The sequence below is a fragment of the Oncorhynchus keta genome, chromosome 9 (assembly GCF_023373465.1).
Source record: "Oncorhynchus keta strain PuntledgeMale-10-30-2019 chromosome 9, Oket_V2, whole genome shotgun sequence".
NCBI lineage: Eukaryota > Metazoa > Chordata > Actinopteri > Salmoniformes > Salmonidae > Oncorhynchus > Oncorhynchus keta.
Window position 1 is genome coordinate 39,086,471 of NC_068429.1, and position 27,268 is coordinate 39,113,738.

The 27,268-nt window shown below is 41.4% G+C and overlaps 2 protein-coding genes across 2 annotated transcripts; one reads left to right on the forward strand and one right to left on the reverse strand.

Moving 5' to 3' along the window:
- Positions 1-15: 15 nt before the first annotated feature.
- slc45a2 (solute carrier family 45 member 2) lies at positions 16-17,132 on the forward strand. The gene is made up of 7 exons (XM_035776407.2): positions 16-666; positions 3,700-3,876; positions 8,135-8,493; positions 11,199-11,339; positions 12,205-12,328; positions 14,842-15,047; positions 16,871-17,132. Exons 1-7 carry the CDS (start codon positions 195-197, stop codon positions 17,096-17,098), a joined length of 1,707 nt encoding a protein of 568 aa, XP_035632300.1. The 5' UTR covers positions 16-194; the 3' UTR covers positions 17,099-17,132.
- Positions 17,133-21,271: 4,139 nt separating this feature from the next.
- rxfp3 (relaxin family peptide receptor 3) lies at positions 21,272-23,073 on the reverse strand. Its single transcript, XM_035776412.1, has one exon. It carries the CDS (start codon positions 22,807-22,809, stop codon positions 21,577-21,579), a length of 1,233 nt encoding a protein of 410 aa, XP_035632305.1. The 5' UTR covers positions 22,810-23,073; the 3' UTR covers positions 21,272-21,576.
- Positions 23,074-27,268: the final 4,195 nt, after the last annotated feature.

A 27,268-nucleotide genomic window follows, 5' to 3' on the forward strand; every position in this document is an offset into this window, starting at 1 on the left:
CACACCCCATCTCTCCTCCAATCTCCTCAGCCTATCCTCTCCTTGCCTCAGATCAGGACTTGAGGCTACTTGGACTCATTGCTCAACTATGCAGTAGAGAATTAGCTTGAGCCAAGAAGCAGAGATTGGGCTGTTTGCCATTGACAAGCGGGCTGAGCGCTACACCCATACAACCTCCATCTCCCCCAGTAGCTATGTCCCTCCTCACAGGGGACCAACCCCAGCCATGCAGGCTTCCGGAGCCCGGAACACACATTACAGGTCTGGGCTGTTACTCCGTGGGGAGTGTGGACTGTAGGGAGTCTACGAAGGAGGACTACTTGGACAGTATGGAGCCCGTTGTGTTTGGGGTGGTGGAGCTTCCGAGGCGGTCTCGGGGGAGGTTGCTGCTGCATGGCATGGTGATGTTTGGAAGGGAATTTTGCTATGCGGTGGAGGCAGCCTTCGTCACCCCGGTGCTGCTTAGTGTCGGACTCCCTCAGAGCTTGTACAGCCTTGTGTGGCTGATCAGCCCCATCCTGGGCTTCCTGCTGCAGCCCATCATCGGCTCGGCCAGCGACTACTGCAGGTCCCCGTGGGGCCGACGGAGGCCCTACATCCTCGCACTGGGGATTATGATGCTGGTGGGCCTTACCTTGTTTCTAAATGGAGATGCAGTCATATCAGGTAAGAGCCCATGGCTATCAGGCATAGTGTTCTACAAATGTATGTGAGAACTAGTCTATGTTTTTTCAATTGTTGTCATGGAGTTGGGTAGCTTGGATATGAGAAACCAAAATACTTTCACTGTAACATACGTAGGATATTTAATTTAAACTTGTGCTTAATTAATGGGCTGTTTCAATGTTGATAGAAAATGTAAATATTTGTTTTAACGCCCTGCCCGAGCCACCCCTACCCTAGGGAAAACATGAGGTTATCACGCTCTGAACTCAAACGGCTAATTAAATGATCTGAACACCAAATTATTTTGCTCAGACGCGGTCTGAGATAGTCAAACTAATTAACAAACTAATTCAGTTATTGCCAGAAGAGGGCAATAACTGAAAACGAAGAATGATAATATTACATATTTACAGACATATTTACGTTACTGCATAATTTAGATTATGTGTGTGTGTGTGTGTGTGTGTGTGTGTCTGGCTGTTGAATGTGTTTCATAACCATTAATGAGAGGGTGCCTTAGTGTGTCTAGACAGAAGGGTCAAATGTTCCTATTATTTTGACTGGACTGTTTCCCTTCACCAAGTTGATTGCACAAGATGTTCAGCAATTATTTCAGATAAAAACATGCTGGACACAATCCGGAGTCTCAAGGCGAAAACTAACTAACTGAGACGTACACTGAACAAAAATGTAAAGGCAACATGTGAAGTGTTGGTCCCATATTTCATGAGCTGAAATAAAATATCCCAGAAATGTTCCATATGCACAAAAAGCTTATTTCTCTCAAATGTTGTGCACAGATCCCTGTTTACATCCCTGTTAGTGAGCATTTCTCCTTGCCAAGGTACTCCATCCACCGGACAGGTGTGGCATATCAAGAAGTTGATTAAACAGCATGTTCATTAAACAGGTGCACCTTGTGCTGGGGATAATAAAAGGCCAATCTAAAGGTTTTGTGACACAACACAATGCCACAGATGTCTCAAGTTTTGAACTGTGAACTGTAACTCAGTAAAATCTTTAAAATTGTTGCATGTTGCATTTATATTTATGTTCGGCCTGTGCCTCTTTTCACACATTGTTACATCCACTGTTGTTTATGTTGTTCATTTTCTTGTCCATCCATGAATTTGAGCTTCCTGAAAAGGGATTGTTTAATTTATTGGGTCAGGTCTATGGTTAGCTCATAAGACCTGGGTCAAAATACATATTTCAAATACTTTTAAATAGTTGAGCTGTGCTTGTGTATTGAAAAGTATAAATGTAAGTAGAATAACACTACAATATGGAAATGCATTCTCTCCATACGTGCTTGGATTGGATTTATTTTTGCCGCACTATCGTACGTTGATCTGACAACCTAACTTTTTGTTTTCAGTGAATGCCTTCATTGTTGGTTTCAGTTATGCCGGATTTCACCTTCTTTGTAATAATACTGTACAATACAAAGTGTGACCACTTACAGTACTTTTGTTAAGATGATTATTTCCATTCTTCAACACTGTAGTAAATAGTCAAACGGGATCTGTGACAATGCACACCCTGTGTGTTAGCTACTGTAGTGTACAGAATAGTATATGTAGATACGATGCACACCCTGTGTGTTAGCTACTGTAGTGTACAGGACAGTATATGTAGATACGATGCACACCCTGTGTGTTAGCTACTGTAGTGTACAGGACAGTATATGTAGATACGATGCACACCCTGTGTGTTAGCTACTGTAGTGTACAGGACAGTATATGTAGATACGATGCACACCCTGTGTGTTAGCTACTGTAGTGTACAGGACAGTATATGTAGATACGATGCACACCCTGTGTGTTAGCTACTGTAGTGTACAGGATAGTATATGTAGATACGATGCACACCCTGTGTGTTAGCTACTGTAGTGTACAGGACAGTATATGTAGATACGATGCACACCCTGTGTGTTAGCTACTGTAGTGTACAGGACAGTATATGTAGATACGATGCACACCCTGTGTGTTAGCTACTGTAGTGTACAGGACAGTATATGTAGATACGATGCACACCCTGTGCGTTAGTTACTGTGGTGTACAGGACAGTATATGTAGATACAATGGATAAAACAAAGCTTTGAGAAAAGTTCTTGAATTTCTCCAAGATCAAAACGTCGGCCTCAAGACATCCGGCATGCCTAATACGACCGCAACACAACACCCAACTGGGATTTGTAATGGGATTAGTAATCACCCAAATTTAAATACGGCTGTGTAGGTTTTTAATTCTGCTGCAATCTGTCAGCCAATTGTTTCTCACTCAAGATTAAGGACATCATTCTGTTTGTTTGTGCTCCGCCGTGTGCACAACATAATTATGACAATTATTCTGATTGATTTGCTACAGTATCTCTTTTTGATGAGCATCAACACTAGATACTGACTGTGATTACCTATACAAATGCTGTATACAGTGTCAGATTGAGGATATTAAACGTACAATTAAGTAGGAGTTGTTTTTCTAGTCAGACAGAGCCACGCTGGCAATGTTTTGTTTCAATTTGAGTTCATTTTCTCTTTAAAGACCAAAACAACTGAATTATGTGCCTTTTGAACTGCCCTTGCATTGTGTTGCACAATAGGAAGGAATAGGAATGTGGTTTCAAACATGCTGTTCGTTGCTATATGGTGAATGCATGACTGTATTAGCCCCCTTCGATCTTGACGAAACCGTAAGAACCAATGTACTGAAACTACAGGATCTGAAGTGTTTGGTCAAGTTGTACACAAATCCACTGTTTACCTCAGAAGCCCTGGAAAATATGTCTCATCGCGTCTGTAAATGTCAGCTGGGCCAGTGTCTGTCTTGAAGTTAATGGGTGAGCGAAAGATGTACTTCTTAAGGCAAACTGACATGATTCAGCTGCTACGCCTCATCCTAAACAAACACAAAAAAAGCATTCAGAACTATCTGCTATTGAAAGTGGATCTAGTTGTAGTAATGAGTGAATAATCGGACAGACTGAATCTGTATCTTGAAGTAAACTTCTGTCTTTCTCCTCTTTTGCAGCGTTAGTACAGGATAGGTCATCGAAGAGGATATGGGCCATCGTGGTAGTCATGTTTGGAGTGGTGCTATTTGACTTTGCAGCAGACTTCATCGATGGGCCAGTCAAGGCCTACCTCTTTGACGTCTGCTCGTACACAGACAAGGAAAGAGGACTGCACTACCATGCCCTTCTCACAGGTAAGACAAATATTATATAACCTCCCTCCCACTAGTCAGATTCAATATTGTTTGAGTGATAGGCTCTTACTGTTATGCTTGTGGGAATATAGAAATTGAAATTGGTCGGCAAATGTGGAGATTCATTGATTTATTTGCTGTCCTTACTGATATAGGTTTGCTTTTATATTCATATTATATGTATATTTTCAGAGTTTTGTTATCATGTAGTTAATGTGATTGTTATGGAATAAGAAAACTGGCATCCCAATCTACACTCCTTTATTTGAAGTTATTTTAGACCGTGCATGTGAGGAAGCCGGACTGGGATCACTGGCTCAGTGCAGAGTGCATGTCTGGGTGTGGGGAGGAGAGGGTTCCTGCAGCACAGAGTGCATATTCACATGTGATGTAAATACCTCTCAGTATGCTCTGTGCTTTTAAGTGGCTGTTTAGTAACCTGGAGCCCGGCCCTCAGAGCTCACACAGTGAGTGAGTCAGTCAGTCAGTCAACAAGCGCGTGAGTAAGTATTCGAGTGTGCTAGCGAGCGAGTGCGTGGACTCAGCTGATGGCAAGGGAAGCCGGCACTGGGTGGTGTGAGCTTGTTCAGTAGGTTCTAATCCAGCAGATTCTCAGTCATGTGTTGGAGTCATGAGTTGGAGCTGAGAGAGAGAGGGGAGGCACATGACCTGCTAGTCACCGTAGCCCTGGTATGTGGAGGAATGTGTGTGTGTTTTCTTGATACACAAGAATTGGCTGTTATGATATTTCTCTTTTGTACTGTTTTATCATTGCAGTCACACGATTTAAACATAAAAAAACGCCCCAAACTTAATTTTGACTATCCTCACATAAATGCATGAAAATACATAAATATATACACTACCGTTCAAAAGTTTGGGGTCGCTTAGAAGTGTCTTTGTCTTTGAAAGAAAAGCACATTTTTTTGTTCCTAAAAATAACATCAAATTGATCAGAAATACAGTGTTGACATTGTTAATGTTGTAAATTACTATTGTTGCTGGAAACAGCAGATTTTTTTTTATGGAATATCTACATAGGGGTACAGAGGCCCATTATCAACCATCACTCCTGTGTTCCAATGGAATGGCTAATTGATCCTGAGAAAGCCATTTTGCAATTATGTTAGCACAGCTGAAAATGGTTGTTTCTGATTAAAGAAGCAATAAAACTGGCCTTCTTTAGACTAGTTGAGTATCTGGAGCATCAGCATTTGTTTGTTCGATTACAGGCTCAAAATGGCCAGAAACAAACAACTTTCTTCTGAAACAGTCGTCAGTCTATTCTTGTTCTGAGAAATGAAGGCTATTCCATGCGAGAAATTGCCAAGAAACTGAAGATCTTGTACAACGCTGTGTACTACTCCCTTTACAGAACAGCACAAACTGGGTCTAACCAGAATAGAAAGAGGAGTGGGAGGCCTCAGTGCACAACTGAGCAAGAGGAAAAGTACATTAGAGTGTAAAGTTTGAGAAACAGACACCTCACAAGTCCTCAACTGGCAGCTTCAATATATAGTACCCGCAAAACACCAATCTCAATGTCAACAGTGAAGAGGCGACTCCGGGATGCTGGCTTTTTAGGCAGAATTGCAAAGAAAAAGCCATATTTCATACTGGACAATAAAAGGAAAAGTTTAAGATTGGCAAAAGAACACAGACACTGGACAGAGGAACTCTGCCTAGAAGACCTCAAAAAAAATGTAGACCTCCACAAGTCTGGTTCATCCTTGGGAGCAATTTCCAAAAACGCCTGAAGGTACCACGTTCATCTGTACAAACAATAGTACGCAAGTATAAACACCATGGGACCACGCAGCCGTCATACCGCTCAGGAAGGAGAGCATAAAATATAACTTTTTGGCCATAATGACCATTGTTATGTTTGGAGGAAAAAGGTGGAGGCTTGCAAGCCGAAGAACACTCTCCCAACCGTGAAGCATGGGGGGGTGGCAGCATCATGTTGTGGGGGTGCTTTGCTGCAGGGGGGGCTGGTGCACTTCACAAAATAGATGGCTTCATGAGGTAGGAAAATTATGTGGATATATTGAAACAACATCTCAAGACATCAGTCAGGAAGTTGAAGCTTGGTCGCAAATGGGTCTTCCAAATGGACAATGACACAAGCATACTTCCAAAGTTGTGGCAAAATGGCTTAAGGACAACAAAGACAATGTATTGGAGTGGCCATCACAAACCCCTGACCTCAATCCTATAGAAAATGTGTGGGCAGAACTGAAAAGGCATCTGCGCGCAAGGAGAGCTACAAACCTGACTCAGTTACACCAGTTCTGTCAGGAGGAATGGGCCTAAATTCACCCAACTTATTGTGGGAAGCTTGTGGAAGGCTACCCAAAACTGTAATGCGATGCTACTGGCGCAGGAGAGCGGAAACTGATTTACAACGGTTGTGTTTAATAACCATAAACCACCGTAAACCGAATAATACAATAGATGGGTCAAACAAAACCCGGTAAATACCAGCATACCGTGCACAAGCACTACAACAAACAATTACGGACAAGGACATGAGGGGGAACAGAGGATTAAATACACAACATGTAATTGATGGAATTGGAACCAGGTGTGATGGAAGACAAAACAAAACCAATGGAAAATGAAAAGTGGATCGGCGATGGCTAGAAGGTCGGTGACGTCGACCGCCGAACGCCACCCGAACAAGGAGAGGGTCCAACTTGGGCGGAAGTCGTGACAGAAACGTTTGACCCAAGTTAAACAATTCGAAGGCAATGCTACCAAATACTAATTGTGTATGTAACCTTCTGACCCACTGGGAATGTGATGAAATAAATCATTCTCTATACTATTATTCTGACATTTCATATTCTTAAAATAAAGTGGTGATCCTAACTGACCTAAGAGAGGGAACTTTTACGAAGATTAAATGTCAGGAATTGTGAAAAACTGAGTTTAAATGTATTTGGCTAAGGTGTATGTAAACTTCCGACTTCAACTGTATTTAGAATTCAAGGCACACTTAACCAGCATGGCTACCACAGCATTCTGCAGCGATATGCTATCCCATCTAGTTTGGGCTTAGTGGGACTATCATCGGTTTTTCAACCAGGACCTCCAGGCTGTGTAAAGGCTATTTGACCAAGGAGAGTGATGCATCATATGACCTGGCCACAATCACCTGACCTCAACCCAATTGAGATGGTTTGGGATGAGTTGGACTACAGAGTGAAGGAAAAGCCGTCAACAAGGGCTCAGCATGTGCAGGAACCCTTTCAAGACTGCTGGATAAGCATTCCTCATGAAGCTGGTTGAGAGAATACCAAGAGTGTACAGAGCTGTCATCAAAGGGTGGCTACTTTGAAGAATCTAAAATCAAAAATATATTTGGATTTGTTTAACACTGTTTTGAGTACTACATGATTCCATATATTTTGCTTGCATGAGTAAGTGTGTCCAAACGTTTGACTTGTACTGTATGTCCAGAGAATGCGGACACAGTTGATGTAAAATCCTAGTTAGACGTCCTCAAAATTGCTGCATAATTTATGAGAAGGTTTGTGTTACAGGCTTCTCAATGTAGGATGCTGGTGTAAGAATTTAGGGAACAGACAGTAGTATGTCCAGATTATAGGGATATGTCTGACAGAACAAGCCACTTATCTGCGTGCAGGATCGTACTCCGTGACAACGCATCTATCACAACATTACTCCCAGCTTCTCTGAGATCACCCAGCCTAAACGTTACATTGTGACATGAGCTTTAAATTCAGATGCAAGAAGCATTATTTTATAAATCAGACACTGTATTTATTAAATACAGCCCACGTTATCTTCCTTGGAAAATTCAAATGCACCACAGGCACAATGGTGTCAGGTGGCCTAGCGGTTAGAGCGTTGGGCCAGTAACCGAAAGGTTAATAGTTCAAATTCAGATCAGACAGAGGTGAACAATCTGCTGATGTGCCCTTGAGCAAGACACTTAATCCTAATGTTAAGACATTAGCCGTGACCCCACTCCCAGAGGGTGTCTCGGAGTTTGCATATGCCAAAAACACATTACCAATTCACACGTGTATGATACATACTTGTACATGTGTGAAATAGGACAAATATAACCACCCTCCAATTTATTATTATTAATGATGAAATGTTTTTGAAAATATTCACTACAATTCCTGGATTGCAGATGCCGTCTGATGACTGTGCTATGACCAATGGCCTAGGACCCCCACCAACTGACATGATAACCAATCTCTATTGTGCCTGTTGTCTGTTGTAGGGCTTGGGGGTGCCTTTGGGTACCTCGTGGGAGCCATGGACTGGGGTCACTCGTCCCTGGGCCGACTGCTGGGGTCAGAGTACCAGGTCATCTACTTCTTCTCTGCTCTGACCTGGATGGTATTCCTCATCGTGCATCTCTTCAGCATCCCAGAGACACCCCTGGCCAAGGACATTAGCTTGGATGTGTTGACCCCAAATGCCCTCCTCCTCCTCAGCACACACAGCAGCAGTGGTGGCTATGGATCCTTGCATGGATCAATGTCCCAAGAGTCGGAGGCAGACCTCCGGCCTCGTTCATTCTCTGCCCTGGGGGAAGCCAATTCCGTCACATCCAGTGCCAAGCAACCCAACAAACAGGTATGTCAAAGACACAGCATAAAGTCTAGTCTGGCTGACCTTCTCTATGAGATCCTGACTTTGATACAAATACTGTGTTTTACAGGTAACAAAACAAAGAGATCAGTCTATGAAACTACACACACTAATGGAATGTCAAATCCTTTGAAACACATCAGTGTTTAATGGCATAAGTGTTTATTAAGAAGAATGTGATCACACTGTAGAGTAATATTAATGTACACTGAAGTATACATGCTTTGATTTAGGGTTTTATGTTCATATCTCATGGCACTTCTATGGCACTTGAAAAGAGGTGACTACCTCTCGAGTATCTCCTTGGGTAAAAGCTCTTGATTTCCTCGTGAGGAGATATGTAATTATATACTATTTACACAGTATAGTGTGACCTTTGTGTTTTCTGACACTAAACCGTGCTCGCACGCAGGCCCTGACCCCCAGGCTCCAGGCTCTGACTTTAGGTTTGTCTTTGATAGGTTAAAGCCTCGGAATTATGTCAAGTACTTAGTACTTATGTATTAGTAACAATGACTCTGTTGTATACTGGTAATGCAAAATGAATACTTGAGCTTTAAGTATGAGAACAAGTCTTTTACAAAGCCATGAGTGTCAATACTCTCAATATTAGACTACGCAAACAGTCTGGGTGTGCATATCTCTCATTGGACCATTGTCAGTGGTCTGTGTCCTTAGTCAAATGTGGTATCGCTGTGTGAGATATGTGCTTTCACGTCTCTATGGTGTGGCATTGCTCTGGTGTGTGGCAATGGTGACCATTCCACAGGCATTGCCATAGTAACCACATAATTAGTATTTTACAGTATTTCAATGTGTACAATTTCCATATATGGTTTGGATGGAGGAGAGTGGATAGAGAAGGTGGGCGGTGGGGATTGGAGACAGAAGGATTGTTAGAGGACAAGGGTCATGCAGTTATTTAAAGAAGTAGGAAACAGTAACTAGTGTCTGTCTGTTCCCAAACCCAGTGTTAATGGAGGAAACAGGTTTTCTTAGTTACCAGCGTCAGCTGGATTACATGCATGGTTACCTTGATGCTGATTAGACCAGGCAGTCATCAAGTCTGGCTAGAGTGTAAAACAACCACTAAAAGGTTGCAATGTCACTTCACACGAGAAAGCCATTTAAACCATCATTGTACTGTACTGTGGCAGTGGCGGGTCTAGCTTGTAATCATAACATTTCAAACTATATAAAAATATATACAAAAATAAGACTAATAAATATCAAAAAGAAGTAACAAAGACAAATGTTGATTTGGCATTCGAGCATCAATACATTACCCATCCCCCAACACTGTCAACCAAGAGCCAAGACTAAACCAATTCACCTTGGTGGTGTGCAGACTGGTTTTATATTATTCTTAACCATTTCGCACAAACCAGACAAAAATGCAACAATATGTCTGTGAAACTATATATGATCAGTATTATGAATTAATTATGGTTTATCTGGTAGCATTTCGTAGTGTGACTGATTTTACTAATTGCATTAGTACTGTACAAATTTAGAGGTGCACTTTTTGATAGATTCTCCCGCTCCCCTACCTCGGGCTTCCAGTGGGGAGACCTGATGTCAACCCCCGCCCCCCTCCCCATCTCATACTTCTGAGTGGGAGACCTTCCCAGGCAGTAGCCTGCCATGCTCACAAACTAGAATCAGGGCGCCCACTCCGACAAGGTTAATTGACCCACAGTCCCTCACGGTGACATCATATCATTGACATGACGTGCAAATGAGCGATAGAAAACCAATCGCGCAAATGTCACCATTCCTAATTTTTTTGTGCGGGCACCCTGTGCCGGCCCTGGCAAGGTGCCGCCCAGGGCGGCTGCCCATGTCGCCTCTACCTAAATCCGCCACTTGCTACATGTATAGGTAGCTCAGCCCCTGGAATGAAATGAATTACATGACCTCTAAGGCTCAGGAAGCCATTGAAACCAGTGCTCTGAAAGAGACACATTGAAACCCAGACGAGTATTCAACAATCTAATTCAGCACCATAACAATGGAAATGTAATGACTGTATTCATGCCCAGCGTGTAAATATAGCTGCAAATGAATTCTGACTGACTTTTCAGTTATTCAACATTTTATGAAAAGAGACAGGAATGATTACTGTATGTTCTTAGTTGACACTATTCCAGCAGGCAAGGGTCCTCTATTACCACAGTAGTCAGACAGGGTTCTTTGGTGCAACCATAGATTTTCATATTCTATTTCGATGGGTACAGCCACTTTACAGGATTCCTAGAAAATGTTGATTGGGAATTTATTTGGGGATAATAACATTAGTTATTGTATGCTGTCAGGCCACGCTGTGTACATTTACATAATATACAAAAGCTTTCAATCCGAGAAGAACGTTAGTTACTATACTAAACCAGAACGTGATTAAAGAAATTGAACACACAGTACATTTTATTTCACCCATTTCTTTAATCCCTTGTCCTTTAGTTTTTTTGCCCCTCTGTTCCTGACTTGATAAAACAGGATTTTTTGCAGGATAAGGCTAGTATATCTATCATTAGCTAAAAGCCTTCATCTGACCTCTTTCTTTATTCTTATCTGACCCCCTACTGTTCCTTGTTCTTTTTTTAATTCCCTCTATTCTGACCTCCTGCTGTTCCTGTGTGAGTCCTTCTGAAGTCTCATGACCTGACCCTGTGTGTTTCTCTGTACTGCAGCAGAAGAGGATGACTCTGAAGTCATGTCTCCTGGCCATGATTAACATGCCTAGTCATTACCGCTGTCTCTGTGTCAGTCACCTGCTGGGCTGGACTGCCTTCCTCTGCAACATGCTTTTCTTCACAGACTTCATGGGACAGGTGAGAAGAGCAAGAGAGAGAGAGAGAGAGAGATTGACTGAGAGTGTGTGTACGCGCGTGTCTGTTTCTGTGTCTGTGCGGCGGGAGGAGTGGGTCGTTCGTTCTGTGTCGCTACCATTAAACATTAAACTAATGCTATCACTCGTGCACTACTAATGATTACTCTTATTTGACAGTGGTCATTAACGAAGTGAATCTTTTCACTCAATTTAAATTCTCATGTCTTTAACGTTAGGCGATAGCAAAATGTTCGCCATCGTGTTCATTAATAGGCTTCCTCTATTGGTTTAGCTCCATCACAACAAACCCTGATTGGTGGGTAGTCTCTTGTCACAGCATTAGCTGATTGGTTTTGTGTGCTCAGATGAATTGGTCTGTAATGACAGACAGGCTTTATAGTGATCACGGCTGATCTGGATGCTACAAGCACTCACACAGGCCACAGTTACATGGTGGTCATGGTGAATTAGTGGTTGCAGGCAGACTGAGGCAGATTGAGCAGCATGCCAGGCGTGAACAAAACCTGCTTCGGCTGTGTCAACAGAGAGCTGTGGCACAGAGATGGCTTATGATGTTGATACAGGCTTTGGCAGCTATATGATAACAAATGGGATGGAGCTTGTTAACTGTTATAAGCTACTGTACAGCACATGCACTATAAAGCAAATGGATCATTATCGTCATCATTATCCATCACTTCATGCCGGCACTAGCTTTTATCTCAATCCTCAACACCCATACCACCACTTTTATTGATTATTTGTGGGGGTGACTTTGCCTCCATTTTGTATGTGATTATCACAATTATCATACTTTGTCATAACTTGTGTATAATAATGGTTGAGTTGATTGTGTGTGTTGACAGATTGTGTACAAGGGCAACCCATATGCGGACCATAACTCCACAGCCTACGAGCGGTATGAGAGGGGGGTGGAGATTGGATGCTGGGGTCTCTGCATCAACGCCGTCTCCTCTGCTCTTTACTCCTGTAAGTCGTATCGCAGCAAGCATAAGACATTATTGGAGTCAGCTAATGTCCACAACATGTGATTTAGCTCAAGGCCCCCTTTCTGATTTTCTCTACTTGCATATTTTTGATACTGAATGTTATCAGATCTTCAAACAAAACCCAGTATTAGATAGGGAACCTGAGTTTAAAAAATAATACATAATGGAACCCATCTCATCCAAAAAGTTGACTCAAGTTTGCCAAAAAAGCACCTGGATGATCATCAAGACTCTTGGAAGAATGTTCTATGAACAGGTGAATCAAAATGATAACATTTTGGATGACATGGGTCCCATTATGCCTGGCGAAAACCAAACACTGCATTCCACAGTAATAACCTTATACCAATGGTCAAGCATGGTGGTGATAGTGTGATGGTTTGGGGATGTGTTGCTGCCTCAGGACCTGGATGACTTGCCTTAATAGAAGGAACCATAAATTCTGTGTTGTGTCAGAGAATTCTACAGGAGAATGTCAGGCCATCCGTCTGGGAGCTGAAGGTGAACCGCAGCTGGGTCATGCAGCAAGACAATGATCCAAAACACACAAGTCTACATTAAAATGGCTAAAAAGCAACAAAATTTAAGTTTTGGAATGGCCTAGTCAAAGTCCAGACCTAATCCCAATTGAGATGTTGTGGCAGGACTTTGCTGTCTTTCCAGCTTCAGTCTGAAGTGAGTGTGTCCTGTGGGAAGGTTAATCTTCACCCCATTCGGAGGTCCTGAGCACTCTGGAGCGCTAGCGTGTCATGGAACACACCTTCCACGTTATTCATTATTTTCCATAGAACGCATAGCCACTCATTGATTATCCCCTACTTAATTATACTTTATTTTAATTTTTTATTTTTTTTACCTTTATTTAACTAGGCAAGTCAGTTAAGAACAAATTCTTATTTACAATGACGGACTAGGAAGAGTGGGTTAACTGCCTGTTCAGGGGCAGAACGACAGATTTGTACCTTGTCAGCTCGGGGGTTTGAACTTGCAACCTTCCGGTTACTAGTCCAACACTCTAACCACTAGGCTACCCTGCTGCCCCATGCAATCTCTTGGACACGTTCTGTGTTCTTATACTTAACCAATAATGCACGAGGGGGTGTGGTATATTGACCATATACCACAAAACTCTGAGGTGCTTTATTGCTATTGTAAACTGGTTACCAACGTAATTAGAGCAGTAAAAATACATTTTTTGTCAAACCCGTGGTAGATGGTCTGATATACCATGGCTGTCAGCCAATCAGCATTCAGGACTCGAATCACCCAGTTTATTAACAGTAGTATATAATGTAACAAAAAAGTCTTACTTGGCAGTACCAGTCCACATACTGTTTAACCCTTCTGTTGTGTTTGTTTCATGTTAATACATTCTGTGTTCCCGGTCCAAAATGACCGCCCCAATATAGCTGATTATAAATCCATAATAATACATATATTATCACCTAATGTTGTGTTACATCTTTTTATCAACTTAAGTTATTGTGAACATTACGAGTTTTGAACTTCTATCTGCTATTTATAGCCTGTAGGCCTCATTGACCTGAGCTCCTACAACTTGTTTTTGAGTAAACATTTTTTTTTTAAAGCAGCATAATGTATGGATTATTTTGACTATAACAAATACTCAGATGAAACATGTTGTGCTATTTATCACAGGCTACTTTGTGTCAAAGTTTAACAAGGACTCTCTTCCTCACCAGTGTCATGATCAGAGATATGATCAAGATACAGTGTATCGTTTGGTCATTGTGCTGCCACAGTATGAATTGTGAGCAAGGCCTCAAAAAAGCTTTATATACCAGAGCTGCGAGAAAAGTTCTATTTATTATTGAAAAAATGTTGAGATTGTTTGTGAGAATGCCAACACGTGTGGTTCCTGTGGGGGAAAGATTATATTGAGGAAAGGTTCCCGTGGGGGTTGCCATGTGTGTGTGTGTGTGTGTGTGTGTGTGTGTGTGTGTGTGTGTGTGTGTGTGTGTGTGTGTGTGTGTGTGTGTGTGTGTGTGTGTGTGTGTGTGTGTGTGTGTGTGTGTGTGTGTGTGTGTGTGTGTGTGTGTGTGTGTGTGTGCTCAAACACACATGCATGTGGGGCTCTGGGGAATGGAAGTGGGTCCATCTGATGAATGTGCATGTGCTTGAACTCAATTTTATACACTAATTGTAGTCTCACCCATTCATTTCTAATGACCGGTTATTTTTGACTGGGAACTCCACAGGTGTACAACAGTTAAATAAAACACCCAACATTTTATGAAAATCATCCAAATGTATTTAGTGTGTTCAGATGACCTTTGTGGACAAAGTCATGGAACCTTGTGACAATTAGATTAAATTAACTACATTTTTCAGAGAGAAAATGTATAAATAGTTCCAATTTGACCGGAAAACAGCAGAAGGGTTAAAGCTGAAATCGCTCTCTCGCTCTCTCGCTCTCCCTCTCACCCTCTCTCCACCCTCCCCTCCTTCCCTCTCTCTCTGATGTGTCTGCAGATGTCCAGAGGCTGCTGCTGCCCTACATCGGTCTGAAGGGGCTCTACTTCGTAGGATACTTTGTGTTTGGTCTGGGCACCAGTCTTATCGGCCTGTTTCCCAACATTATCACCACCCTCATCCTGTGCAGTGTCTTCGGAGTCATGTCCAGCACCTTGTACACCATCCCCTTCAATCTCATCTCAGAGTACCACCGCGAGGAGGAGGTCAGTTCCCTCTCTCTCATAGCCTGGTCCCAGATCTGGTTGTCCCACTACAATGACCATAGGAGTTGGCAAGACTGCACAAACAGATCTGGGACCAGGCTACTCTCTCACACCTCAGATAGTTGGAACTGATAGTGGATAGTACATTCTGAGGCTGCAGCAGCTTACGTTACAAGCTACTAATGTGTAGTAGTTGCGAACCTCATCCACCACCTGTCTGTAGCTCATACATGGAGTGATGCACATCTGTAACTTGAATACTCACCATGTGTCAGGTATCACAGCTCCCCTTTTCGCTTTCATGAAGGCGTAGAGTTACTTTCTAATTCTATTGATTGATTTAGTCTTTATTCTGTTTTCTGTCCAGCGAGAGTGTCATAAATCACTTGTATGCAAATGTATTCCCACTAATAGGTTGCTTTCTCTGGAATACTTGAATGTCATTCAGGGGAAATAACTTTGTACCCACATTTCTTTTGAATTGATTCCCAAACTGTCTAAATCAATACCCATCACCCTTCCAAAGAAGAGCGTATTATAAGACAAGGAGTGGTGAGGAATGGCATCCAAATGTGTCTTAATACAGTGAGATGATGACAGAGTGGACGCTTCTGATTACATTACCACTTCCCTTCACCATCAGATGGGTGACCTTCTGTCCTCCCAACCTCCGTCTCCCCACTCCCCATGAGCATGACTCTTTGCCAGGCCATAGATCCCAGTTATCTGTTGAGTCTGTCAATGTTGAGTGGTCAACGCTGTGTTGGTCAGCATGGGCCACATGCTAACAGCAGGTGTGCCCTTCACAACAGACAGGCCTCTCAAACACCCTCCCCTGTCTCTACAGACAGATTGGACAACCTGTTCCTTTCCTTAACGCTGATGCTCAACAGGTCTCGCTTAGACAAGCTGCTGTTAGTGCTTTGGCTAAGCAGTGAACACCCTTTCATTATGTAAATAGGGAAAGGCTTGGCTTTGGATGGAAAAAGGGGATTAATTAGATTCTGTTTAGCCAATCTGCACTTCACTTTGGATTCAACACATTCTGTCATCTTCAGTAAGGGCATCTCTGGACAGCGCCCAATTGTTTAATTGTGAAAATAGTACACATATATTCTAGAATCTCAGGAAGTGGGGAAATACTTTTAATCCAAATCATTTAGATTGATGAAACGCACATTTGATCTCAATGAAAATGGGAAAGTTAGATTTTAAAAAACAACATATATTGCTTTTTTTATAGGCAAGTGATATGCTATCCACATGAGAACATCAATTCAGCAATAAAGACCCCAAATTACTGACTGTAGTCCAGTCTGCCAATGCACGACCAAGAGTTAGGGAAAGACTCATACTGCATAATCAAACAGATGGAAGATTCCAACAATGTCTCCAACTGACAAAGCAAAAGTGTTTTCCACCATTGTATTTTTCCTTCATATCACTATCATGTTCATGTCTGTTTTTCCACTATTCCCCTCTGAAAGATTAGTCAATTACACTCATTTATATCAAATCAAATATATCTTGTTTCAGCTCCATTTCCTATCAATCTATTAACTCCCTTTAGAGCAGGACATGAAGGGGATTTGTGTTAACTAGTTTATTGATTTGGAGCTGAAGCATTGCTTGTAATTCTGCTTACTTCCCCAGCTGCTCTTGTTCTTGTGATGTGTCACAACAGGCTACATTTCCTTTAGTTTTACAACATGTTCTTTCACAACGTGTCATACACTGGGTAGACTGTATGTGCGACTATGAGAGTGTGTTTTTTATACTGTAAGTAGCATTTCTGAAATGGATTCTTCCTGTTGTGACACCAGGTGCAGAGGAAGATGGGGAAAGGGAATCCTGCAGGACAGGATCGAGGCACCGGCGTGGATTGTGCTGCACTCACGTGTATGGTGCAGCTGGCTCAGATCATCGTGGGGGCGGGACTGGGGGCATTGGTTAACATGGCAGGAAGTGTGATTGTGGTGGTCCTATCAGCGTCGACAATGTCTCTAATTGGCTGTCTGTTCATCGCCTTCTTCATCAGATACGTGGAATAACCTCTTAATAAAGATATTTACTTATACCCTTTAACATTGTCTCCCTCTTCCTTACAACCCATAAAGGTGTTTGTAAATGGATTAAAAGCTTCTTCATATGCTCTTGAGCAAGGCAAAACAAACTGTGCAGATCAATGTGTTCCACTCATCCTCCCTATGTTCCCCATTTGCTATACCAGTAGATGTTCTAAAAAATATGTTGGTGAAGACAGATGGGGCATACTAATGGTGTGCCCTTAGGCGAGGCTTTTAACCAATATAAATCCATCTGTATCAGTCGAAACTGTGAGCCAAGTTGCCCCAAAAGAATTCTGTCAAGCACATCACTCAAAATTGAATTCATTGAAACGAAAGAAGTTAGAAATCCTAGACGTTATTTCATGTGGGTTTAACTCCTTTGAAACACATGTGCAGAGAAGCATCCCACTGGGCAAAAACTGGTTGAATCAACATCGTTTCCACATCATTTCAACCCAAAACTTTGATGTGATGATGTTGTCGCACTGTGTTGTTGTTTTTGTCGCACTGCTTTGCTTTATCTTGGCTAGGACGCAGTTGTAAATGAGAACCTGTTCTCAACTGGCCTACCTGGTTAAATAAAGGGGGAAAAAAAAAATTACAAAATGTACCTGAGAAAAGTAATCAATGTAAGGGATTTTAATTTATTTTACCTAACTTTTTACCTAAATCCAATGACATGGTGAAATGTTCTGATGATTTCATGTTGAATTCACATTCGTTGACAACTCAACCAAATGTTCATCAGAACTAGATATTGAACTGATGTATTGTAAAGTATATAATGTGGTATGTATGCACAGAGGTGCAGTACAGTGCCTTGCAAAAGTATTCATCCCCCTTGTCGTTTTTCCTATTTTGTTGCATTACAACCTGTAATTGAAATTGATTTTTTATTTGGATTGCATGTAATGGACATACACAAAATAGTCCAAATTGGTGAAGAGAGAAAAAAAAAACTTGTTTAAATTATATTTTTTAAACAGTAAAGTGGTGCTATGAAGCCCCTAAATAAGATCTGGTGCAACCAATTACCTTCAGAAGTCACATAATTAGTTAAATAAAGTCCACTTGTGTACAATCTAAGTGTCACATGATCTGTCACATGATCTCAGTATATACAGTTGAAGTCGGAAGTTTACATACACTTAGGATGGTGTCATTGAAACTCGTTTTTCAACCACACCACAAATTTCTTGTTAACAAACTATGGTTTTGAAAAGTTGGTTAGGACATCTACTTTGTGCATTTTTCAACAATTGTTTACAGACAGATTATTTCACTTATAATTCACTGTATCACAATTCCAGTGGGTCAGAAGTTTACATACACTAAGTTGACTGTGCCTTTAAACAGCTTGGAAAATTCCAGAAAATTATGTCATGGCTTTAGAAGCTTCCAATAGGCGAATTGACATCACTTGAGTCAATTGTAGGTGTATCTGTGGATGTATTTCAAGGCCTACCTTCAAACTCAGTGCCTCTTTGCTTGACATCATGGGGAAATCAAACAAAAATCAGCCAAGACCCTCAGAAAAAAATTGTAGACCTCCACAAGTCTGGTTCATCATTGGGAGCAATTTCCAAATGCCTGAAGGTACCACATTCATCTGTACAAATAATAGTATGCAAGTATAAACACCATGGAACCACGTAGCCATCATACCGCTCAGGAAGGAGACGCGTTCTGTCTCCTAGAGTGAAAGTACTTCAGTGAAAAAGTGCAAATCATTCCCAGAACAACAGCAAAGGACCTTGTGACGATGCTGGAGGAAACCGGTACAAAAGTATCAATATCCACAGTCCTATATCGACATAACCTGAAAGGCTGCTCAGTAAGGAAGAAGCCACTGCTCCAAAACCGCCACAAAAAAAACAGACTACGGTTTGCAACTGCACATGGGGACAAAGATTGTACTTTTTGGAGAAATGTCCTCTAGTCTGATGAAACAAAAATAGAACTGTTTGGCCATAATGACCATCGTTATGTTTGGAGGAAAAAGGGGGAGGGTTGCAAGTCGAAGAACACCATCCCATGCTTTGCTGCAGGAGGGACTGGTGCACTTCACAAAATAGATGGCATCATGAGGTAGGAAAATTACGTGGATATATTGAAGCAACATTTCAAGACATCAGTTAAAGCTTGGTCGCAAATGGGACTTCCAAATGAACAATGACCCCAAGTATACTTCCAAAGTTGTGGCAAAATGGCTTAAGGACAACAAAGTCAAGATATTGGAGTGGCCATTACAAAGCCCTGACCGCAATCCTATAGAAAATGTGTGGGCAGAACTGAAAAGGCGTGTGTGAGCAAGGAAGCCTACAAACCTGACTCAGTTACACCAGCTCTGTCAGGAGGAATGGGCCAAAATGTACAACTTAATGTGGGAAGCTTGTGGAAGGCTACCCGAAACGTTTGACTCAAGTTAAACAATTCAAAGGCAATGCTATCAAACACTAATTGAGGGTATTCTTCTGACCCACTGGGAATGTGATGAAAGAAATCAAATCTGAAAGAAATCATTTTCTTTACTATTATTCTGACATTTCACATTCTTAAAAAAAGTGGTGATCCAAACTGACCTAAGACAGGGACGTTTATACCAGGATTAAATGTCAGGAGTTTAAATGTATTTGGCTATGGTGTATGTAAACTTCCCACTTTATAGACCTGTTCTGAAAGGCCCCAGAATCTGCAACACCACTAAGCAAGGGGCACCATCAAGCAAAGGTCGCTTTATGGAAGCGTGGCTAGAAAAAAGCCATTGATTAAAGAAAGAAATAAGCAAACACATTTGGTGTTTGCCAACAGGCATGTGGGAGACTCCCCAAACATATAGAAGGTACTCCGGTCAGATGAGACTAAAATCTCATCACCCCAGAAAACACCATTCTCAGAGTGAAGCATGGTGGTTGCAGCATCATGCTGTGGGGATGTTTTTCATTGACAGGGACTAGGAAACTGGTCAGATTTGAAGCAATGATGGATGGTGCTAAATACAGGGAAAGTATTGAAGGAACCCTGTTTGTCTTCCAGAGATTTGAGACTGGGACGGGGGTTCACCTTCCAGCAGGACAATGACCCTAAGCATACTGCTAAATCAACACCTGAGTGGTTTATAGGAAAAAAATTAAATGTTTCGGAATGGCCTAGTCAAAGCCCAGACCTCAATCCAATTGACAATCTGTGGTATGACTTAAAGATTGCTGTACACCAGCGGAACCCATTCAACTTGAAGGAGCTGGAGCAGTTTTGCCTTGAAGCATGGGGGAAAAAATCAGAGTGGCTAGATGTGCCAAGCTTATAGAGACATACCCCAAGAGTCTTGCAGCCGTAATTGCTGCAAAAGGTGGCTCTACAAAGTATTGACTTTGGGGGATGAATAGTTATGCACGCTCAAGTTTATAAAAAATATTTTTCATCTTCAAAGTGGTAGGTATGTTGTGTAAATCAAATGATACAACCCCCCAAAAAAAAATGCTTTAATTCCAGGTTGTAAGGCAACAAAATAGGAAAAATGCCAAGGGGGATGAATACTTTCGCAAGCCACTGTATATCATGTGGTATGTATGCACAGAGGTGCATTATGTTGTGTGTTCTGCGCAGAGGGTTATTGGCAATGATGTGCCCCTTGCAGTGCTCTTTCAGTTGTTCCACTTCCAGGGAGAGTGAGTATGTGTCTGTCAACTGCCCACCTTTCATAAGAAACTCTACAGATCATCCCTGCACACCGCTCGCACACCCATCTTTCCTAGAAGCAATTAGCTCAGAATAAAGGACTTGTCACGGCTGGTGTTTGCTCCTATTATAGTGACGATCTCTGTACTACAACTCTAAAATGAACTCTAAACGATGTTAAAGGACAGGTCATCCACATGAATGTGAGAGGAGAGGCTATGATAGCCCATTTAATTTCCACCTCAATTACTGATTTATAACTTCTTTGCACAACTGAAATAGATGTTGTCCCCACTGAACACATTCCCCACAGGTTAGATCTAGCACTGTGATTATAAAAAGGCAACGCAAGTAATTAGGGATGTAAAACTCATGAGCGTGTGTAGGATTTATTTACCACATTCTACAGAGAGGTGAATGTCAAGATTATTCTGGTCTTTATTTTGATGTGTCACACATATACATTAAAGCCTACAATTTACAGATGAACCAACTGGCTGCTTTTATACATTAATGATTTGCATCTAAATACATTTTGAACAGCCTTTATTCAGTTTTTGCTTCAATCAGTCGAGAGCATGCCACTTCTGATTGATGCGTAAAATTGACAAAATAGTGGTGATAGAAATGAATACATACATATATAAATATACATTGAATAAATAAATCGATCAACACAGCAATACATTCATTCAAATAATTAATAATAATAATAATAAATTTTAAATCGCCTTTTAAATCGGCACCATAGATAGACAGCTTGGCAAATGTATTAGGACATGCTACGTACTGTTCGGGAGCATATCGTTTCTCCCATTGTAAATAACAACACCGGGTGGATAGAAAACCAAGGCTGGCTCTGCCGGACAGAGAGCTAACGGAACCATCCCATGGCCGTGCTCGTCCTGTTCCGGCTTGGTCACTGCCGTAAACGGTCTCATGTTGGTTACCGATGGAGACGTTATTTGCCAAAAAAGTTTTTTCAAAGCCTTTCTGAACTCTCTTCTCATTAGACAATACAATATGGGGTTTAGACAGCTGTTGGAGTGCGCCAAACAGACAGACACTGGGAATACATATGCCTGCGTGGTGTAATATGCCCAACTAAAATGCACAACGTTGTGTTTTATAAGAATCCCCCAAGCCGTTAGTGCCTGGTTGGGCAACCAACAGAGGAAAAATGACAGAACCACTATAGTCACTGATTTAGTCACTTTGGAGCGTCTTTTTGCGGTGGAGGTGTTCACGTTCTTGGATGTGATGAAGCGCAGAAGGAGCAGGTAGCAGACGGAGATGATCCCCAGCGGGATTAGAAACCCGATCAGTACTTTTTGGCTATGGTAAAGTCCAAGCCAGAATTGTGCGTCGACAGTGTCTGGAAATTTAACAAGACACAGTTCCTCGTTGGAGACAGTCGCCGTTGTGGAAAACACCGCATGGGGCAAAGCTGCGAATATAGCAGCAACCCATATGACAATGCTCATAAAGCCTGCGGAGCAGCAGCGAGGACGGCGCCGCCTGCTATTGAGCGCAGAAGCAACGGACCAGTATCGTGCCACACTCATAGCAGTCAGGAAAAACACACTTGCGTACATATTCATCGCCGTCACGTAAGACACTATCTTGCACATGGCTTTTCCAAAAAGCCAAGTGAAGTCCAAAGCGTTCTCTATTGCCCAAAAGGGAAGAGTTAATACAAACTGGAAATCGGTCACTGCTAAACTCGTCACGAAAAGGTTAATTGACGATTTTTTCCATACTTGTTTAGACTTCATTAGATATAAGACAAGGATGTTTCCTATCAACCCCAAAGCACAGACCACAGAGTAAATCACAGAGATGATTATTCTCAGGACGGCGGATCCATCCCCCACGAAATCAAAGGACTGATTCGTTTCATTAAGCATGAAAGAGAAGTTCAACGAAGAAACAGGATAGAATCCGGAACCTTCCTCGGCAAGTTTCCCCTGCATCTCCGACCTCAGCCCAGCACTGCTGCCGTTAAGAAAATCCATTCCATGCTCTGCTAGTTGCCTTGGATGTTATGGGTATCCCAACTGTTGAGACGCACCTGCTGCAGCCTCGGCAGTCTCCCTAAATCCCATAGGTAGTGTTCTTGTTGCAACGTGCTAACACACAACAACCTGCTGGATGTAAAATCCACTCCCGATCCCAGATGACAACTGCCATAAAAGTAAAAGTGTTTTCATACATGTATCCATTATCAAGTTTTGATAGAAAAACTAAATTTACTATCATTCTTTTTTTAATAAATACAATTTATCATGCGAAAAATCATATGGTGTGACCAGTTATATTATCAAGACAACATGACGGGACACTTCCTCTGAGTGTTTACTGTAATATGACTTGAAATGATCTGCTGGGGACGCGTTTTAGTCAAGCGTCTTCGCGGGGATTGGACAATATGCCTTTCACGCATGTGCACTTACGGTCCGCAGTGCTGATTTCGGGCAGTTTATTTACTGTGCATGAGCAACAAAGGATCTATCAAAATCAAATAGCTTCACCTCTGCTCCCCACTACAGTACATATTTAATGGAACGACAAGGGAGTCCTAAACCATTTGAGCTCATGCATTAATTATAGACCAATGATTGGTATTACTCTGCCATTATTTCTGGAGAGCTCCATGTCACCTGCAAAACTTCAATATATTATAAAATTAAAAGTGTGGTTTCAATTCCACTGCCACATTATCCACAGTTGTGTGAGAGAGCCATGCTTTCCAGTCAGGCTTCCACTAGGCTACAAATACCCCCCCCCCCCCTTTATTTATTATATGTATATATCCATTTTTGTACAATCTCCGTCATCCACTCTAAATACATTTCTGACAACTGTTGATGTAAAATGCTCATTAATTGACTGATTGTGCAGTGAGAGAATATATATATATTACAACCTGTATCGATCTTACACCACCATCCATGGTAAATCACCACGTCACTCAGTTGGCAATCATTATCTTGATCATCCTCACCTGTTTGACACTGTATAATTAACACTGATGCTGCCAGCTGCTGCCAGTGTTCATTTGACATTCCAATTGAATTATTGAATTCGCTCATGAAGTGGAAAGTTCATGTTTAATTAAATTCAATTGCCACAATCTCCAAGTCATGGAATTGGAATTGAGTTGGAATTAGACTCTATGGACTGTTTGGATTGGAAATGAATTGGAATTGTTAAAACATTTAATCTTTGGATTTGAAACGAATTGGAATTCAATATTTGTACATTTCCAGTTAATGGAATTCATGCACTTAAGTATCAATATTTAACTGCATGATTTATTTTAAATTATTTCAACTTTTATGTCTATATTTCCAGTATAGCTAAGTTGTCTGAACAGTGACATGATCAGCCTAAAAGCCTGAGGGAATTTAATTCCAATAGGAATTTGTGGAATTATTGGGGATAATATTGAATTGGGGTTGAATTCTTGAAATTTACCTAACAATGGAACTGCGAGTAATTGAATTATCTATTGAATGGCATTTACAAGGAGAAGGAATTGAATTACAATTTAATTTGTGAAATGAAATTATCTCCAACCCTGGCTGTTGCACCTGGATACCTGCACTGTACTGTATGTACATGGTACCACCTCCTATATTGGATACAACCTGTAACGATCTTACCCCACCATGGTAAATCATCACGTCCCTCAGTTGGCAATCAAGGATTTTCTCTCACACATTATTCACATTCACTGCGTGTGTTATTCCATTAATATCCGACCTCTCTACTCTCTCTCTCTGCTTTTGAAATTTTCCTGAGTAAATGCCACGCGATAAGGAAGCGCGAGGACTGTAAATATTTCAAAGTGCTACAAGTCCTACGGTTATGTATGCACGAATGACTGACTCTACGTCGCTTTGGATAAAAACGCCTGCTAAATGGCATACATGAATTAAAAGACAATATTCAGATATACTAAAGTTAATATTGTCACAGTTAGAGTCGAGAGAAATCCTATTCATACATCTGATGACTTTACTGACTTTAAAAGTGGTGAATTTATGTGATCTGGATCCTCATACAAGCATGTACCTGGGTGGTCGACGCTCAATATTGTGCACCATCTAAATGTCAACTTTCAAAGATACTGTATCAAGTTCAAGCTCGCTGCTGTTTGGGCAAGACACCACAAGGTGGCAATCATCAGTTGACTGCTTTTGTTGAAGAGTCAAAATGAAGCTATTCAGCAAGTCTCAGCACAGTTATTAGTATGCATGCAGAATGATCTGTGAGAATGTTTTTATTTATTTATCTACTATAGTGAGAGTCTGGTAGTTGGGATGAGCAGGGTTACACGCATGGTTTTAAAAGGATTATGAAATCTGATAGAAGTCGTACAGTCTTGAAAAGGGAAGACATCAGATGCTGACAACAGCCATACCATCAAAGGAAATGTTTTAATCTTCCGTAAGACATGTCATGTTAACTGATTCAGTTATTTTTGTTTTGGTGGTTTGTCCTCTCTGTGGTACTTGGAGCAGTGATGAAAAGTAAGAGATGAAAGGAGAAGAAAGCAGTTGTTTTCAACAGAGAACTGTGCTTCGCTGGTGAAGGCTTTGAGTGGCATAGTGTGAAGCTACAGCATATTCACCTCTTAATGAAAAGCTTAAATTTTAGTCCCAGAGAGAAAACCTGTTCCTCAACGGTAGAAGCACACGTCCAAAGGCTTTATCAAGACCCCATCTCTCTCTTTCACACACCCACGCATGCACACATGCACACACACACACACACACACACACACACACACACACACACACACACACACACACACACACACACACACACACACACACACACACACACACACACACACACACACACACACACACACACACACACACACACACACACACACACACACACACACACACACATAGCAATCCCAACGGAAGGATTTGAAAGGCATTGTCAAGGTGTGAGTGCCTCACTTCAAGGCCTGCCTGTAATTCTTTACTATCTCCTCCTCTTGAGAAAGGCCTCTGTCATTGTCACTTGGCAACCTCTTTCACATACTCTTGTGGCATTGAAACTTATAACACGTCCCTTTGATTCAATTGTACCACCTTTCTTTGAAAACACATATTCAGCTGAAAGATGACAGCTGGACACCACCATGTTTTTACAATTATTTCAGTGAGAGACTTGGAAGTGAAAAAGCAATATAACAACTTTGTTAGAGTTGAATAGAGTGCTTTCCCTGCTGTTTTCAACTACATTTACATGATAAGAAGTACCTCTAGGAAAGTGTGTGAGGTATTTTACATCCAAACTATAATATTAGTTATACCCAGGAGGTAGTGAGCTTTTCCTTTTATTTTAGTATTTTTTTTCCCAACTTGTTATATTTAGTTAGAAATGAAGTACAGTATTTGGCAGGTGATAATGCACAGGTATCAATTCATGGTCAATTCATTCAGACTATTCTAGTTTTGTTTACCTCAAGGCTAATGGATGGTCATGGCAATAGAGCTGGTCAGAGAAGGAGCTGTGTCTGATGGGCTTTTAAACATGTCTTTTATCTTCTATCCTTCATGTTCTTGCCTTGGGGAAATGTGTGGGAATAATACATACAGTAAGTAGCCTCATCTCTGTTGTTTGTGTCCAGTTTCTTTTGAGGTATAATGCCCTGTTCGGTTATTATCAATATGATAAAACAGTAAGCGAAAGATCATGTGTTGTGTGCTGTATTGTAAACTCTTAGTTTCTTTTTTGTCTATCATCTTCAACTCAGAAGTGGGGATAGGGGGTTGTTATCCACAAGTCATACACACAACATAGTCCCTATACCTTGTTTGAACGGTAAGCCTTACGCTCTGAACTGGTGATCTGAATTCACCAGTTCAGTGCTCTTGGTCCCAGGTCATCTGGCGTGTTTTTGTGTCTCACAGCAACTGTAACATTTGGCCAGTTGCAGTCGGCTATCTTCATCTTTTATAAAGGTTGCAGTACACTCCCTTTAGTGTTATTTCATCACCAGCCATTTGGTTATACACCCATAGCATCTGTGGTTAAAGTAGAACAAAGACATTCTGAACTGTAGTTGCTTTGCATTGAACCCGTCAATGTACATGTCAACGTTGAGTGTCCAAGGAACCAGATTGGGAGGTGTGTTGTACATCTTTTGGCACAGCATAAAGAACATTCCGGCCATGGTGTTATATGACGTTAAGTTATTGATAGTTAATGGTCTGTTTGTTTGCTTTGATAGAACTAACAGGAAAACAACATTAAAACGGCTTGAAGATGAAAAACTCACCACAGACAGTATAAAGATGAATATGTGTATAATATACAGGTGTGAGGTAGGCCTTACACAGAGACATATACGTTCATTAATAATAGATTAAGCAAGACACTTTTATCTCAGGTAAACTCTCCTTCAAATCGTTCTGGAATGAGATGAAAGGTGATCTACTGTTGCACGGC